This window comes from Centroberyx affinis, unplaced genomic scaffold (genome assembly GCF_046629955.1).
Source record: "Centroberyx affinis isolate AG114_WGS23_722 - 3 ecotype Tasmania unplaced genomic scaffold, CSIRO-AGI_Caff_v1 ptg002475l_1, whole genome shotgun sequence".
NCBI lineage: Eukaryota > Metazoa > Chordata > Actinopteri > Beryciformes > Berycidae > Centroberyx > Centroberyx affinis.
In genome coordinates, this window is record NW_027280707.1 from 358,471 (window position 1) to 375,013 (window position 16,543).

The following is a 16,543-nucleotide window of genomic DNA, read 5'->3' on the forward strand; positions in this document are numbered from 1 at the left end:
AACTTTTTGCAGTATAACATCATGATATTGGCCTTGGGAGGTTTGGGTCCCAGAAAAGTGACTGTTGTTATATTTTTCTCTTCCAGCCCAACACAAGTGTAGATATCCTTCAGTCCCTGACCTCTGGAGACTGGGACGTCACCAGCATCTTGGCCTACAATCATGACAGGAACCTCATGTAAGCTGCGACAACGCCACACTGACTGTACATTTGTGAATCCACTTAGACGTTTGCATGCACACGTTTAACCTCCAGCCATGGCTGCCTACGCTGAAGCATCATTTGTTTGATGGCGCTGGTTGGATGTTTTCCAGATACTTCCTGAGCACAGAGGACGACCCTAAGCGACGACACTTGTACAGGTAGGACTCATGAGCTGATGACTTCTTTCTCAAAGTTTTCTATGAGCGCATTCAAGCGCAAGTAGGTAAACTATGCTATGCTTTATTCTCTTGAAATGCCGGCAGACCTTAATGGCAGCTATATCAATGTCATCTTACAGTGCCGACACCATTCCTCCGTTCAACCGCCGCTGCCTGTCTTGTGAGTTCAAGTGTGGCTACGTAGACGGCTCCTTCAGCGACAGCATGCAGTACTTCTTACTCAACTGTAAAGGTGAGCATCCTCAACCTTGAATCCCTTGAGTCAAGACTCTTAATATCTCTCTCAAAAACCGTCCGCTGTCTGTCTGTGTGCAGCACATACAGTATGTCAGTAGTTTTAGATTCCAGTAGTCTGACAATGAAAGTCTTAGATTATATTTTTAGGGGCAGAGAGCGGTGTTCAGTCAGAAGGTGTAATTGAATTAGTGCTCCATGTCAGGGGGAGAGCTTATATTGAATTGGACAGTAGCAGTTAACCTCAAACCACTGTTGGCTCCCTCTAATCAGCCATAGCAATAAAGGTCTTGTCTGACCACATGCCAACAGCCAAGTGTGTACTCCTGCTGAACAGCTGGCAGAGAGTCCCATGGCGATTTTTATAACCTTCCTCTGCATTCAGCATTTGGAATATAAGAAAGGGGAGTAGGTGCGGCGTTGTGTTGTTGTTTACTAGACGTGTATCTTTGTGTTTCCTCTGAGACAGTCCATCATCGTTATTGTGCCCTTGTGGCTCATAACACCGGGGCACTGCAGCACGGTTGCCATGGGAGTTGATTTGTTTAGAGGCCGCGCTCCAGAGAGGGAAGCGGTCACTGGCTGTCTTCATTAATTGGATCTTTGGAGAGTAGTTCCATCGTGGAATAATAAGCCGGCATTCATCTGCTTCCCATGGGACGGAAGTGGATTATTAGCTACAGAGCTGGGTGAGAGGGCTATTTCTGAACTCCGTTGAAGAGAGGACAGAGAGAGATGATTCGGTTGCAGGTTTATTTACGGGAGAAGGGTCATGACGTCAGCAGGAGCTTTCAGTGTCTTGTTTACTGGTATATTGGAGGCCTTTCTTTGAAAAGGTTTATCACTGCATGGCTATATTGTCATTTATTATTGTCCTATTACCTCTATTTACCTCCTTTTCCCTGGATTACTCTGTGTAGGCCCAGATGTACCCAGTGTGGCTGTGTATAGCACCAAGGACAAACAGAGTGAGTGTCATGACAACAAACAATATTATACACTAAATCCAGTGTTGTCCTTCTACCTTACTGTGTACAATAAGCAGTAGTAAATTCACGGAACATGAGTAGAAAGATGGATTCATAGAAAGGTTGATTTTGCATCGGGAAAACCGCAACGACGGACCTGTTTTCTCTCTTCAACTGCAGAGGTGTTTGACGTGGAGACAAATGAGCGGGTGAACAACACGTACCACAACATGCAGATGCCCAAAGTGGAATATGAGACCATCACCATAGACGACTACAGTATGTATCCACGTTCATGTAAAACTAGCATGTTTACCATACATACACAAACGTCATCTTGATGACATTATAACCAACCATTTTGTATTAAAAATGTATGTATCATTAACCCTATGCTATCTGTTGTAGCTCTGACAATGCAGATTCTGAAGCCAGCTGGATTCGTAGATACAGCCCATTACCCCTTACTGCTGCTAGTGTAAGTATTGAAACATCTGAATGATTTCATTGCAGAAAGCTCTATTTTGTAAAATTTTCTGTTACCTGGAATTCATCTGTCAATATTTAAAAAACACAGATGATTCTGTCCTCAAATGTAACTCACAATGTGCTTTTCTTTCATGCCAGCAATCATTTTGTAAGAGCAGGCACCATTTTTTCTAATGGTGAATATCTCATTTTCGAATGAAACTCTTAATTTGTCCCAACACAGTTATATTGAAAATAAAATGTGTGTGTGTTGCTGTTAAGAACATGTCAATGCAATACTCAACTTTGCTAAATTAGTCATTTGTTGTATTGACTAATATGGCCGTGATTCGCTCTGTGTTTCTTCAGGGACGGCACGCCGGGCGGACAGATGGTGACGGAGCAGTTCCAGGTGGACTGGGCCACGGTGCTGGTCAGCAGCTTCAGCACCATCGTCATCCGCTTCGACGGCCACGGCAGCGGCTTCCAGGGCACCAACCTGCTCCACCGGGTCCGAAGGAAGCTGGGGAAGCTGGAGGAGAGGGACCAGCTGGAGGCGCTCAGGTCAGACTTCAGCACTGCACAGGATAACGGGGAAATGTGACGATAGCTGAGGCACAAATAGTTTTGCAGACCCCAAAAACACTATAAGCTTTATGTTCTTTCTTTCATTACAGACTCATATCCAAAGAGCCTTACATTGATAAGAATCGAATGGGAGTATATGGGAAGGTAAGGAGGATGAATTGAGATGTGCTGTTATTTTTCTTTTGTCAACTGCCTTCATGGAGATATAGAAACTGTCTTATGTAGAAATTGTAGTCACAAAGTGTAATTGATTAGACTCCATGTTTTCCTGTATCCTTCCTTCTTGCTGTGATACATACCTTTCTTTAGGTCTATGGAGGATATTTAGCCACCATGCTTCTGAGCTCTGAGGAGTTTACCGAACTTAAATGTGGAACGGCAGTCTCCCCCATCACAGATTTTGAGCTATACGGTATAACTTTCTTGTCTTCAGTTTGATATTGTTCATCTGTGGATGTCTTAAAGATTTCATGCTCTCCGGACAGTGTCTAAGGAAGTCCAACCCTTATTTTTCTCTCTCTTCTCAGCCTCTGCGTTTTCGGAACGATACCTCGGCTCACCAAAGACAGACTCTCGAGTGTATCAGGTATTTTCAACACTTTGCTGTATTTACTCAATGAATGGGTTTGATTTTACGTGAAGGGGTGGGGTTGAGGGGGTCACTCCTCTTTGTTAGCTATAGATTTTAGAGGAAAAGTTAGTTAAAATATCCCTCCCCAGTGAATCCTGGAAAAAGAAGCACTCATCACTGAGAGGGTTTTTGTTGAACAGCTGGTCTTGCTCTTTCTCTTTCTCTTCAGATGGCAAATTTAGCACACAGAGCGGGCCAGCTTCTGGATAAGCAGTACTTGATAATTCACCCAACTGCTGACGGTAACATCCATAATGTCTGATTCATCATTTCTCAGCACTGCAGTGGGTGAAATACTAACTTCAACTGCTTTAATTTAATGTACCTCTCCAACGGTGTCTTCTCTCCCACTACAGAAAAGGTTCACTTCCAGCACACGGCCAAATTTATCAATCATTTAATCGGCGAGAAGGCCAATTATACTCTACAGGTGAGCTTCGGCTGCCAAGATCACTGGTGGATCTGAAAATGATCCCTATAACTGTGATGTTTATTGGTATTACAATATTATGAAGCGTCTCATTTCATAAGAGGTGATAAATCCATGTGTCTGTAGATCTACCCAGACGAGGGACACTTCCTACACAACGACGGGACGCAGCAGCACCTGAGCCAATCCCTGGTCAACTTCTTCGAGGAGTGTTTCCGGGTGCCGGATATACTGATAGAAGAGCAGCAGGAGGAAGAGGAGGACGACGGTTAAACCCGCTCTTCTCAGCAGCCCCCGGCCAGCTACTTAACAGCACAATATGCAACAGATCTTTCTCGACCCATCACCCACCTGCTGCCGTATATGATTTCAGCTCTATTCCGGAGTGCAGTACCTGCATGTGCAAAGGGCCTCACCCTACATCCCTCTCCTCACCCGCTGGCTGACAAGGGGACCAGTCGGAACGGCTCTTTTGTCACATTGCTGACAGCAAATAAATCTCAGATGTGAACGAGTCATATCTTTCTCCGCTATTGGGACTAAATGAACTTGGTGTTGAAGGAGCCACCTCTGCTACTCCCTCTGGTGGACGAACAGAGGATCAACACAATGTTCATTGAGGAATGCATCTCCATTCCCAACTACGCACATTGATAGAGCGCTTTGCAGCACAAAATATCCCCTGTGAAGATTGTCATCCAGTTCATTATGTTTAGAGTGAAGTTTTGAGAGGCTGCCAGTTTCTGATAACTTACCAACCAACCTTCTGATTATTGTGTCCATGATTATGATTACCGCTACTCGTTTCTCTGAATTCCTCCGATGTTCAGTATGTCTTACAGTAGTACTGTGGCTATGAATGGATGTATGGCTACATCAATCCTTAGTTGCCTTCCAAAATGAGGGCACAATGTTAACTTGTGTTGTTCCAAAAAAAAAGAAAGAAAAAAATATAAAATAAAAAAACATTATGAAATATTATTTTCTCTCCTCACATTTTGGAATTGAACTCTTGATGTTCTTTTAGTCACTGTGCCTTACTGTGGGTAAAATATTCATGTTAGCGACCCACGTGACACTGAAAATGAGTAAACATGGACAGGACTTACATGAGCTGTGCATTTCTTTGATGAGTCAAAGCCAGATCATGATTTGATTTTCCTCACATTCTCAGTGGATAGCGAGTCAGTTATTCATGAGAAAACTTTCCAAACACAAAGTTATGACACATTTTATCTCAGAAATTTGGAATGAAAATTGAATATGAGCTTGTGTGTATGCTTGAAGGATGACATTGTACCGATGAAGAAAAACCTAAAGAATATTTTGGTTGCTATCAAGACTCTTGAGAATTTCTTTCCAAACTGGCATATTGGTGATTTAACTATGTTGAATTTTGTTTCATTATTTTGTGAATTTGTTTATTTGAATTGTGTGTTAAATGGCTTGACTGTCCCCACGTCAGTTATGTTAGTATTGTCAGTGAAGGTTTCTAGTCAGCTGATGTACAAAATGTATAAATCTTACATTGTTTAAGTCTTTATGTTGTCTGTGCAACTTGTACATAAAGCATTTTGAAATGTATCCCAAGAGGTTTTGCTTGCTTTATTTATATTTTCCAACATATCAGTGTCCAAACCTATGTCCGCTACCTCAACCTCTTACTCCAAATCATTATATCCATTTTATTAAAGCCAGTGTGCCCTCTTGTGTACAGTACAAGCATTACAGTGCCATTAAGGAACGAGACAAAGCATTTTAACTCTCTCAGGTTATTCCTGTGAAGTTTGCAACACTATAGAGATGCTTTGGTACAATGCAAGTAAAAAAACAAACATGAACCTTTGCCATTGACAAGATTTATTTCCAGTGTTTTAGGAGTGTGTGTGCCCCCTTCTCTCTCGGAGGGCACACAGCATTGGTACAAATGGTCCAGCTCAATGAAGTGTTTTCACATGCAGGGACCTCTCCATAGAGAACTAGTACCTACCAAGTGCCCACAACACCCACGCAGGCCCCATGAGCGACATCTCACAATACTGTACTTAACCCCGCAATCTGATGGAAATGAAAAAGAAAAGCAGCTAAAACATGGCAATTATATACACATTTAAGTTACTTATTTTACAAGGAATATTTAAAATTCAAGTTCTGTTAAAATCCAAAATGAAAAAGGAAAAAAAAAAAAACGAAAAACAAAAGTATAAAACATGTTAAGACCAGAGTGGAATGCCTAAGGAATGGAAGCTCGGCATTTGTTAGATAAACCTGTAGAATGACTGTGTGAGTCAACAATAATAAAAATGTCATTCACAGTAACATCTTCATGTATCTCAACAAAGACGATATGGCACCCTTACATTTCATTGTGAGGCACTTCCTATTGCGAAGAAACATGATTTCTGATTTGATTAGTCATATTCTTCTTCCTCTTTAGCTTTCTTTTTTTTTTTTTTTTGCAATCTTCGCCCATCACTGACAGATGCATGAAACCACGAGCACATCAACTAATACACAGCATAACATGTTGCATCAGAGGGATGTTGTTCACTGCTCTTTAAACCACTTAAAAAGGGATGAATAAAAACAGTATTTCCATTTGCATAAGTCCAGTGTCTCCTTGTCACAATGTACCTTAGAAAAGGCCCCTTGACAGCACAGAGTTTGTAGGCAGTCCAAACACAGGCTGTACCAAAAACACAATTCAAGTACAGAGAAAAATAGGGATATGTACACTTTAGAATGAAACACAAGCAACTAAAGCTTTTAGTCAGTATTACAGCAAGCATGTCTGTACATTCTTCATTTGGTTACTGAAAGACTCACTGACTTTAAACATCGCAACTTTCTTTACACAAAAATAGTTCCTCTGCAATACTAAAAATCTGTCCTTTTTTTTTACTACTTCCTATTCATTCTACAAGTCAGTTTATCCTTAAAGCCACTTAGCTAACCTTTACACAGTCTTAACTTGAGTGTCATTGTTCACACTTTCTTGCACATACTTCACTGGCTCACTGTACCATGAGCAATAGGTCCTCTCAATCTTCAGCATAACAGGGATTTGAATTAGCAGTGAGGATTTGCTCCTGCTAAGCCATCCCAAAGTCATTTGTCATTTAAAAAAAACGAAAGAAAATGTAAAAATGAAATTTTGTTCCATGCCTTACACGTGAGCGAGATCAACAATCCCTGTGTGCAGTAATCCTCATTTCACAAGCACACACACTGTTCACAGACACACTCCAGACATCAGCTAACAGTTTCTGTACAACATGCTCATTCACTAACATTGGTCACATCTAGGACAGACATCTTACTGACAGACTCCCAAATAAGTACACATCTCACAGACAGAGAACCCAAACACATACACACTCTCTCACTTCCAACACTTCTCACAGGTACTGATAGAAGCGCGAGTGGACCACCTGGGCACCGGAGAGTTTATGCGGGTGAGCGGTGGCCGAAAGGCTCAGGTTTTTACTCTGGGGGACGTCCCCGTTCAACAGCTCAGCTGGACGTTGTGGGAGGAGCTCCGAAGAGGAAGACGCCCCGAGGTTCTGGCGGTCTGCGCTGCACAGCGCCCCCTGGTGTTCAGAGAAGTCCAGACTGACCTCGGGGTTGCTGGTGCGGTGGCGCTCACGGGCGATCCAGTCCCCAATGGAGAAGTCCTGAGAGCTGCACTTGGGCTTCAGCCGGTCCACAGCTGACAGCTCCGTCCGCGAGCCAATGCCGCCCTGCTGCTGCCAGTCTCCCAGAACAGACAGCTCAGCAAAGTCCCTCTGACCGCCCATAGTGTGTCTGCGCCGGATATTCTTCTTCTTACTACGGCCCTCTGGGGACCGGCTCCTCTGGGTGCCCACGCCGAACATGTCATCCACCGACGTCCGCAGACGGAACTTCAGTCGGTCTGTGATCTTCAGCCTCCACGCGGGCTCCGCCTTCTCCGACTCGCTGCGGGACGAGGAGCTGAGGCTACCGGTGGAACGGCCCTTGACCGACCCCAATGCACGCGACAGCCTATTGGAATCTTTGTCACTGCGCGCTCCATCCAGTGAGGACTCACTGTCTCTCTTCTGTCGCGCAGCTTTCTTTCTGGAGAGGGTGTCACATTCAATGAGTCTGTGGGAGGGGAGGGGTCGGAGAGCCTCCTGCAGTTCTGGCTGGCAGCACTGCTCCACTGCTCCTGCGTCTTTTCCTACAACAAACACCGACAGGTCACTCTCACTGTCCGTCTCCATCGGCCTTCCTTCACTGATGAGCTCACTCCGCTCGTCATCTGCATCGTCTCCACCCCTGCTTTCAGCCACAGATTGCACTTCCGGACTGAGCGTGCTCAGCTCAGCTCCAGTCAGGAAAGTCATGGAGGATGTGGTGGAGTAGTCGGAAGTGATGGAGCAAACCTCTGCTCCCAGCCCACTGGGGCCGGCTTCTGGTCCCAGAGCCACCGTCCTGCCATGCCTTACTCTGGGCACTGAAGCCTGAGAGCTGGTGCTGTTCATCGTGCCGAGGTCCGACACTGTATCATCGTAGTTGGAGGGTTGGTCGGACAGAGAGGACTGGTGTGCCATTGGCATGCGGTAATTGAGGCTTGGAGAGTGGGAGGGCGAGGCATAAGGGGAGGCAGTGTGGAGGGTGGGGGAAGTGTGTTTGGGAGGCAGGGAGGGAGAGGACTGCGACAGGCTGCTAGAGAGAGACTCTTTGCCATTGGTTTTGTCAAGCTGTTCCTCGGAGCTGTTCCTATGCTTCTCTTTCTCATAGGTTTCGTCTGTCTCCCTCTCCTCCTCGGTCTGACTGTCTGGGGACCAGGGAGGCTGCTGCTGGCTCTCCTCCGGGAGCTCCTTCTTTGGGAACACAGCGTCCAGGTCGTCATCCGAGCTGCTGGGATGAGCCTTGTCCTTGGGCTTCTTACGCTTGCGGCTGACGAAGAAGGAGGAGCGCAGCATCTCTTTGCTACACTGGTCCTTCCCAGACCCCCACAAGCCCTGCTGATACAGAATCAAAACAGTATTATACATTGAGCATACACACACAAATGCAAGACCAAAAACAGTCAGACAGAGAGGAGAGAAGGATTTATGTGAAACAAAATGAAACAAGAATTGAATAAGAGGAGAGTTACCTTTGATTTGGAGGAGTCACTACATGCTGAATCTGTACGAAAGAGAAGAGGGTCATTAATAATAGTCTACTACCTCAGTTACTTGCTGAAAACAGTCATCAATTAAGAGAAGGAGAAAAGGATAGAGAAAAGGCAGATGGAAAGTTTGTTGAGAGTGAAACTGACAGACATGGCATGTATAATGAGAGCAGCTGAATGAAAGCAGTTGACACATTTTCAGCTCATAGAGAGACAAGAGGAGTAAACACAGTAGGCAGTGTACATAGAAGTGGAGAGAAGCGGCAGACAAGGCCAGAGATGAGAGATGAGAGGACGTGAAACCCGGCAGTAAACCAAGACACAAAGCGGCTCATGCTCATGTATCAATGGATCGACGGCACATCACGGACAAACACGCCAGTCACAGAGCATCACACATAGCCACCAACCAGCTATAGGCATTCTTTCCCAACTCAAAGACATCACATAGGAGAGGGGGTGATGAGTTTTCTCTAACTAACAGACTTAAGGGGCCTGAGCTGAACAGATCGGCTGAGTGTGTGTGGTGGTCAATGCCACTGGTGCAGGCAAGCCATAGTGTAATGGTGTTACTCCAAGCTGTAGGAGTACAGCTGTGGTGCTCTTTAACTTGTAGCCTGTTATAACTAAATCTCCTCTACATCAAAAATCAACCGAAAATACGTACCAACAGAAAAGGCAAAGCAAAGACTTCACAAAACTTCCCTATCTCAACGTCCAAAAGGAGATAACACACACATACTGCAGCTAAAAAGGATGAGTAGACTGTATGATCTAATTTAGTTTCAAAATGTGTGTGCGTCAGTGTAAAGTGCAGGGTTTCGATAGGGAGGCAGGGTGACTGACATGTGAATGACTGATGTGAGGTGTTGTGCGTTATGTAACAGTGGGAGAGGAGGAGGTAAGTGGCAGTGTTTGGCTGTGGTTGACGCTATGATGTTTTAATGCTGAATGGACACAGAGATTTTGATACTAGGACGCGACAAACACCAAATCAAACAAATGGACACAAAAGGAGGCAGCTAAAACAGACAGACTACCTGTGGCTGCTAATGGCAACAAATGCTCTAGGGAATCTATATGCTTAGAGCCCCCTCCAGTGTTGAGCTATTTGGCTGCGCATGTGCTTCTTCTGCACTAATCCACTAAATACTAATCGGTCTGGCATGTGGTTGTGTGTTTGTGTGTGAGTTTTTTTTGTGTGTGTGTGTGTAAACGCATGTGTACTGGAGAACAGCCAGCTCAGTCCCGCCACTACGACCCCCCCCTCAGACACCATGACAGATTATGCCACATGACCGGGAGAGAACCTGAGGTTGACCGTACCATGCTACTTGTCCTTGCGATCAGCTTAAGAGACAACAAGAGACAGCAGAAGGGCTTTCAGAGAAAGTACAGCAGCATCGCTCTGTATCCCCTCAGTTTAGGGTATTCGTTTAAATATGAGACGTGCACACCACAGGAAAAATGACAAACATCGACTTCTCTTTCTTTCTTTTTTATCTTTTTTTCCTCCTTTCGCCCCCAATTTACAAGAGCTGCGGGTTTCTGCAGACTAGGCAGCTACACTGGGCACAACACTCGTCCTTCTTCCTACAGTCCCAGCTGTCCATCACTGACAAAACAGAGTCCATCAGTGACATCACCGAGTGATAGACGCCGCCCACTTGGCCTGTGTCAAGATTGGGTAATGTGTGAGTGCTGGACAGGGACAAGGGAGAAAAACAACACACTACACACAGAAGGGCAGAGGTCAGAAGGGTTAAAACTTCCACTGTTTTCTTTTTGTTTGTTAGTTTTTCTTTGGGAAAGAACATGCCGGGTTTATGTGAGACGAGGAGGAGGGGAAGAAAAGAACTGAAAGAAAAGGAGTCGTCATCTCAACATAGGTAAAGCACAGGGAAAAAATGACTTGAGCAAGGGAAAATAAAGATTACAAAGCAAAGAAGTGAACAGAAAAAATAACTTGAGGACAATTTTGTGTCTTTGGGCAAAAAAAGATCAACACAAAACAAAACAGACCTTTATCAAAAAAAAAAAAAAAAAAAAAAAAAGCTTGACATATTGCAAAGTATTTTTCAGCAATTTTCCAATGGCCAAGTCCCAAAATGTATTCATTGAAAAATTATTGAAAAAGCTTGCTTTAACAGAAGCACAAATAATATTTGGTAGACTTGCTTAGCCCCAAAGCATTTGAAACTGATCATGGAAAACAAACATGATGTCCTTTGTCTTTAACTTTAACAACAACAAATTCTTAATCTAAAATTCTTCTTCCATGCCGCAAGTCTATTTCACTGAGATTTATTGTCTTGTCTAGGCTAATATCATTGCTATGGTAATATATTTGCTGTGGTAATGCAGGAGTGTTGCTCCTGAGAGAGAACTCCTGGTGAGTTACCTGAGACTTCACCTGGCGAGGATGCGGTCCGTCCAATGTTGGAAAGCAGGTGGTCGATGTTTGGCACAGGCTGAGACTGCACTGTGCTTTCCTGCTCAACTGTAGTCTGGAGCGACAGGTGGAGAGAACAACATGGTCAGGTAGGACAAGAAAAGAGGAGAGAGAAGAGGGAGAGAGAAGAGTACAGGGGAGAAGATAAGGAAACGAGGATGCAACCTCAAATTCACTTGTCAACCAGAAAAAAATCCCACATTTGTATTAGCATGTGCATTAAATAAGCAGCTCAAGTTTGTGTTTGTTTATGCTTGGGAGAAAAACAGAATAATGAAGAAAAATAGGGAAAAAAAGTGAATTGCCACATACGACAGGGTCCTCATCACCCTCCTCGGTGAAGAACCAGTCGTACTGCTGGATGAGGTTCTCAACTATCTTGCACTGGTCCGGCATGTGGTTGACCATGTTGGTCATGTTGTCCTCAGAGGTTCGGACCAGGGTAGGACCAAACACGATGGCCAGGTTTCGAGGCTCCATCTGAGCAGATAAGGTTAAGCTAAATTAGATTTACTTAAATAAACCCCCAAGGGGACACTGGATTGACACGCTGAGCATGGGATCTGAGAGCCAGCAGACAGGGACAGAGAGAGGATAGGAGCAGTGAGGGAGTTACCTAATGACATTAACACCAACAGATCCTGTTAACTCTCACTCAACTGTCATACCTTGTTCTTTTCACAGTTTTCAGAAACCCTCTTGAGGTGAGCAGAAAGGAATTTCAGAGTTTCATAGTGATGATCAGGCAATTCAAGGATCTGCAAAAACAACAAGTGACAGAATTTTAGGGTTCATGATATATCTATTTTAATGCTATTTAAACAAATATCTTTACGGTTTGAGAAACATTCTGCACCAAATATCAGATTTCACTCACTAGTCTCTTGAGCTCCTTTAATCTCTCCACTGAGTCTTCTGTTCTGTTGGCTTCGATGAAATCTGCATACTTTTCTGTTGAACAGAGGACTCAAATTATTATTCACATAACCAAATAAAACCACACCGAACAGCCAAAGCTACTTGGGTGGTCTTCTTTGTCCTCATTTTCAGTGAATTCACAAGGTCTCACCATTTGTAAAAAGAGGTTCTGGAAGTTTCCGGAAAAAGGATTTCAGTAAACTACTGATGACATTGAGATCCCGCCATTTCTGCAGTGAAATACAAGAGAGTAAGACAACATTATGTTAAAATAGTGCTCTGACTACAAAGCAATTACTGTTAGAATATTCTTGAAGTAATGTGACACTGCTGAGTGGATGACCAGCGTGTGTGTGTCACTCACGTCTTCCTGGATGTCGATGTCATTCATCCCTTTGCTGTTAAGCTCCTCCTGCATGCTGGAGATGGCGGCGTTGTTCCCTGGGACCCTGTAGATCCCTGTGTACTCCAGACCTCTCTCCTCCACCACCTTACAGCACACCTCCACGATCAGAGGAACAAACTGCACAACACACATCAGGAAAGCATTAGTGAAAATGAAAAACCACAGCTGATCATGTAAAATATCACAATTTCACACAAACCTGAATACAGTTTGAATGAGCACTGACAGATGTACACACACACACACACACACACATTCAAGCAACATTTACATAACCTAAATGCCAAAATACACAACATCTTCTCTCAAACACAGACTGTAGGGATGGGACGATATGCTTATCTCACGATACGATTTGATACGCAATGTGGGGTTAACAATTCAATACAACCACGATACAATGTAATAAATAAAAGTTCAATGACAACAAAGTCTGACTGTGCAGAATTATGATTATTTCTGAGCCACAAATCTTTCTAGCAATGGCACTGGCCTGCTAGAATGTAAACAATTTAAAAATGTCATTACAAAGTGCAAATAATATCATTTGGAGGGAGAGCTTGTGAAATTGTGATGGGCAAGCCGTCTTGTTTGTGATTACTACAGCAGAATAAAACTGAGCTAATATTGCAATTCAGTTTTCTGCCCCATGATACGTATTTTTGTATTGCGATATATTGAATTTTGGTATATTGTCCCATCCCTAACAGACAGACATTCAGCCTTACCCTATTGGTCTGTGCAGGTGGACAGTCGTCCAGCCGCACCCCGAATGTGACCCCAGCAGGAGGCTTCTTCTCAAAGGGCTTCCTCATGATTCCTGGAATGCTTCTTTTCCAAGCAGCTCTGTCCCGTGGCGGGCTGGAGTCATCTGATATGGCACACACACACGCAAAACAGTCGTCTGAGCTCTGACATGCTCCCCAAACCACACAAATTGAGATAGCTCCACATTTCTAACAATTCTACCAGTGCCCTTACCTTTCAGGGCCCTACGCTCATCTCCTGTTTTGGGTGAATGCGGGCTATATATCTTGCTCTCTCCTTTACCTCCCAGGAAGGCTTGCTTGATACTGAGAGACTGGCGGGAGGTTTTGGGGGAAGGTTCAGACCTGCTGCTGGGTGCACTGGACCAGACAAAAAGTAACAAAACAAACAAACAAACAAACAAATAAATAAATAAATGATTAAATAAATACACAAATAACTAGATTAAATTGACATACAATTCAAATGGGTAGATATAGTGCTGCAGTACTGTAGTTGAGCCACAGGGGGCAATGTCGAGTGCTGCATACCTCATCATGGTGTTGTATTCTTTGATCTTTCTACTGATCAAATCCTGACTTGTTACAGCAGCATTCTGAAACAACAAATGATAAATCCATCATTTTATACATATATATATCTACAGTACTGTGCAAAAGTCTTAGGCACCCAAGAGTTTTTATATAAATTGTGTCTTTGTCTAAATGTTTATTCTTTTTTTTCTGCATTAGTGTGTCAGTAGACTGCTCTTTACAGTACATTTTTTGATTCATTTAATTATTTTTGAAAGAATCTTTGCTTTACTTTTTTTCTTTTATATGTGCCTAAGACCTTTGCACAGTACTGTATATATATGTTCAAATGTCCTTTCTATGCATTTGCAAAGTAGAAACAAAGCTAGGACAGTATAAAACATTTTGGAAAAAACTGTTCCTTCTTTTGGGAGGTGCTGTTGAATGTTATATAACCCTTAAAGATTTATTTTTGATATGTTTAAATTCATCAAATATCATCTGATATAACTGATAAGTCAATGAGGACAAACAAAATGTGCACATCTAATTCTCTGAAACCTATATTATGTGGCATTGAGGAAGTCAGCAGTTAGTTTGAATTGTGAGGCTCTCTCTTTAGGATTCAGACCACAGACAAAAACCTGAAGGCAAATTGCAGCCAGGCAAACAGCTGAACAAACGATGCCACTGTTAACTCATTTCCTGGGCCAGCTGTCTTCTGAAGCCACAGGGAGGACATAAAACAATACTAACTTTACTATTATGCCCAGAGAAGACAAGCCACTACTTTGTAATGTTTATGTAGCCCAAAACTCTAAACATGAGAAAATCAAATGTTAAAAAGGACACACAAAGTTAAATCGGAAGAAAAACACCACAGCAACTGGGAAAACTCCATTTGAACATTCCAATCTATTTCTCTCCCTTAATTTCTTGACTGGACTTGAAAGTTTTGTTCAATGGTAAATATGATATAGTATACCGACAGTGGCTTGGCAATCACTCTATATCTTAAGATTATTCTTCACTGCAACAAATATCACAATATGTTAAATGACAGTGGATCTACACCCACATTAAATGAACAGCAGTATTTTTGTGTACTTCCCCAAACTTTTTGTGTAATTCCCAAAGACCTGTAAATTATCAAATTAATTTCCCATACATTTTCAAGACATTCCCAACCCTTGGGGGGGAGACCCTAATCCAACACCTGGTAGTGATCATAAAGAGTGAGAGGGATGCTTTGGCTAGGCCATGTGGCCAAGTATGGTACATGAGTCTTGCTAGAACGCACCTCCTCATCCAGGTTGCTGTTCTCCTGAATGACTCTGATCCAGGACAGCATGTCATCCCTCCCTTCTGCCTGGAACAAGTACTCGCAGTCTGATGTGGTTAGCCGCAGCACATTCTTGCGTTTTGTGTCGCTGTAGGAGATGTCAATCAGACAGGCCTTGACACTGATTGGCTGGGGGTCCTCGTCAGAGTGCGAGGAGGCATGGGACACCCCATCCTTCTTGTCTTTGAAGAGGGTGAGGGAGGGGCCTCGTAAAACAGCGTACATCTGCTTCCATGACCGCATTCCTCCACCAACACGCTACAGAAATACAGGATGAAAGAGGTTTACACCTTGAACTCAAAACATTTGAGTGATATTTATGACCGTTAAGTGAAAGCATGGGTGTATGGGCATACCTTATTTTTATCCGTGCTAAGCTGTCGAAAGGTGAGCCAGCCTTCTTTGGAAGAATCAGCGAAGATATCTGAAGAGGAATCCCTTCTAGATCCAGAATCGTCAGAAGATCTATGTCCGTCCAGAGCCTGCAAATGTGAATACATGAAACAATTAATGACAACAGGATAAGCTATATGTTCATAAGAGTAAAAACGCATCCTAAGGAAGCCACTGAACTTATACTAAGGGAGCATCAAAGCCTGTCTGCCTAACACCGCAAAATCATGTGAACAGGTCAGTTCATTATGGGTTGTGAAATCAAACAGAGCCAAGAAACACATGGAAACACGCCATGTCAACAGGATTAAAAAAAACACATGTTGGGTGTTTCAAAGCATCTAACTGCATTAAGTGGTAAGTTCTATGTTGTCACAAAATAGGACTGTGGCTCATTTCATGCGGTCTAGTTCCTTAAAAATGTAAATCTAAACAAAGAAAAAGTGTTTCCTCTGTGTTCAATAACAGCAAATCCAGCATGAACACTTTGTAGTTACTCACCTTTCTGAGGCCCCTCAGACCAGGCATGTGCTTACTGGAAGACCGCCTGATGACAAGAAGGAAGAAGGGGTGGGGGAAGAAAAGGGCAGATATTAAGACGAGAGATGAGGTCAGACAGATCCATGACCTGATGAATACAAATGAGGGCAATGAACTGATCTTGGCATGCACTCACCCTCTCCCCTCCTCCTGGTAGTTGTCCAGACCCTCGTCGTAGGATTTTGACCGCTCTGCTTTGGTGGCGTTCTCAGACTCCAGCAAAGCATTTCTGAGTGACTCTTAAAGAGTGAAAAACAGACACAGTATGAAAGGTTTATAAATCATAATGCAAGACATGGACGGATAATGAGGGTCAGGGATGGCGCTCCCAGAGGTGGCTTGGGTCTTCAACTCTGGGCTTAACAA

The 16,543-nt window shown here is 43.5% G+C and overlaps 2 protein-coding genes across 3 annotated transcripts in view; one reads left to right on the forward strand and one right to left on the reverse strand.

Moving 5' to 3' along the window:
• The window catches only part of LOC139656420 (A-type potassium channel modulatory protein DPP6-like), a 54,377-nt gene extending 50,401 nt beyond the window's left edge, over nucleotides 1–3,976 (forward strand). Inside the window, exons 14-26 of the mRNA XM_071533995.1 lie at nucleotides 87–178; nucleotides 316–363; nucleotides 504–616; nucleotides 1,539–1,586; nucleotides 1,767–1,865; nucleotides 1,995–2,064; nucleotides 2,424–2,618; nucleotides 2,732–2,786; nucleotides 2,952–3,054; nucleotides 3,170–3,228; nucleotides 3,443–3,515; nucleotides 3,630–3,703; nucleotides 3,830–3,976. Of these exons, the coding sequence (XP_071390096.1) occupies nucleotides 87–178; nucleotides 316–363; nucleotides 504–616; nucleotides 1,539–1,586; nucleotides 1,767–1,865; nucleotides 1,995–2,064; nucleotides 2,424–2,618; nucleotides 2,732–2,786; nucleotides 2,952–3,054; nucleotides 3,170–3,228; nucleotides 3,443–3,515; nucleotides 3,630–3,703; nucleotides 3,830–3,976 (1,176 nt within the window). The remainder of the gene's footprint in view (nucleotides 1–86; nucleotides 179–315; nucleotides 364–503; nucleotides 617–1,538; nucleotides 1,587–1,766; nucleotides 1,866–1,994; nucleotides 2,065–2,423; nucleotides 2,619–2,731; nucleotides 2,787–2,951; nucleotides 3,055–3,169; nucleotides 3,229–3,442; nucleotides 3,516–3,629; nucleotides 3,704–3,829) is intronic.
• Nucleotides 3,977–5,352: 1,376 nt separating this feature from the next.
• Nucleotides 5,353–16,543, reverse strand: part of arhgap21b (Rho GTPase activating protein 21b) — a 41,752-nt gene continuing 30,561 nt past the window's right edge. Inside the window, exons 10-24 of one of the 2 annotated variants that reach the window (XM_071534007.1) lie at nucleotides 16,314–16,416; nucleotides 16,139–16,184; nucleotides 15,601–15,726; nucleotides 15,203–15,502; nucleotides 13,921–13,985; nucleotides 13,604–13,749; nucleotides 13,351–13,493; nucleotides 12,581–12,739; nucleotides 12,368–12,446; nucleotides 12,176–12,249; nucleotides 11,967–12,056; nucleotides 11,611–11,778; nucleotides 11,248–11,353; nucleotides 8,829–8,860; nucleotides 5,353–8,691 (exon numbers count right to left, since the gene is read on the reverse strand). In XM_071534007.1, the coding sequence (XP_071390108.1) occupies nucleotides 7,102–8,691; nucleotides 8,829–8,860; nucleotides 11,248–11,353; nucleotides 11,611–11,778; nucleotides 11,967–12,056; nucleotides 12,176–12,249; nucleotides 12,368–12,446; nucleotides 12,581–12,739; nucleotides 13,351–13,493; nucleotides 13,604–13,749; nucleotides 13,921–13,985; nucleotides 15,203–15,502; nucleotides 15,601–15,726; nucleotides 16,139–16,184; nucleotides 16,314–16,416 (3,227 nt within the window). In that variant the 3' untranslated portion in view covers nucleotides 5,353–7,101. Of the gene's footprint in view, nucleotides 8,695–8,828; nucleotides 8,861–11,247; nucleotides 11,354–11,610; nucleotides 11,779–11,966; nucleotides 12,057–12,175; nucleotides 12,250–12,367; nucleotides 12,447–12,580; nucleotides 12,740–13,350; nucleotides 13,494–13,603; nucleotides 13,750–13,920; nucleotides 13,986–15,202; nucleotides 15,503–15,600; nucleotides 15,727–16,138; nucleotides 16,185–16,313; nucleotides 16,417–16,543 lie in introns of both variants that reach the window. The other variant, XM_071534006.1, reaches the window with a different exon arrangement.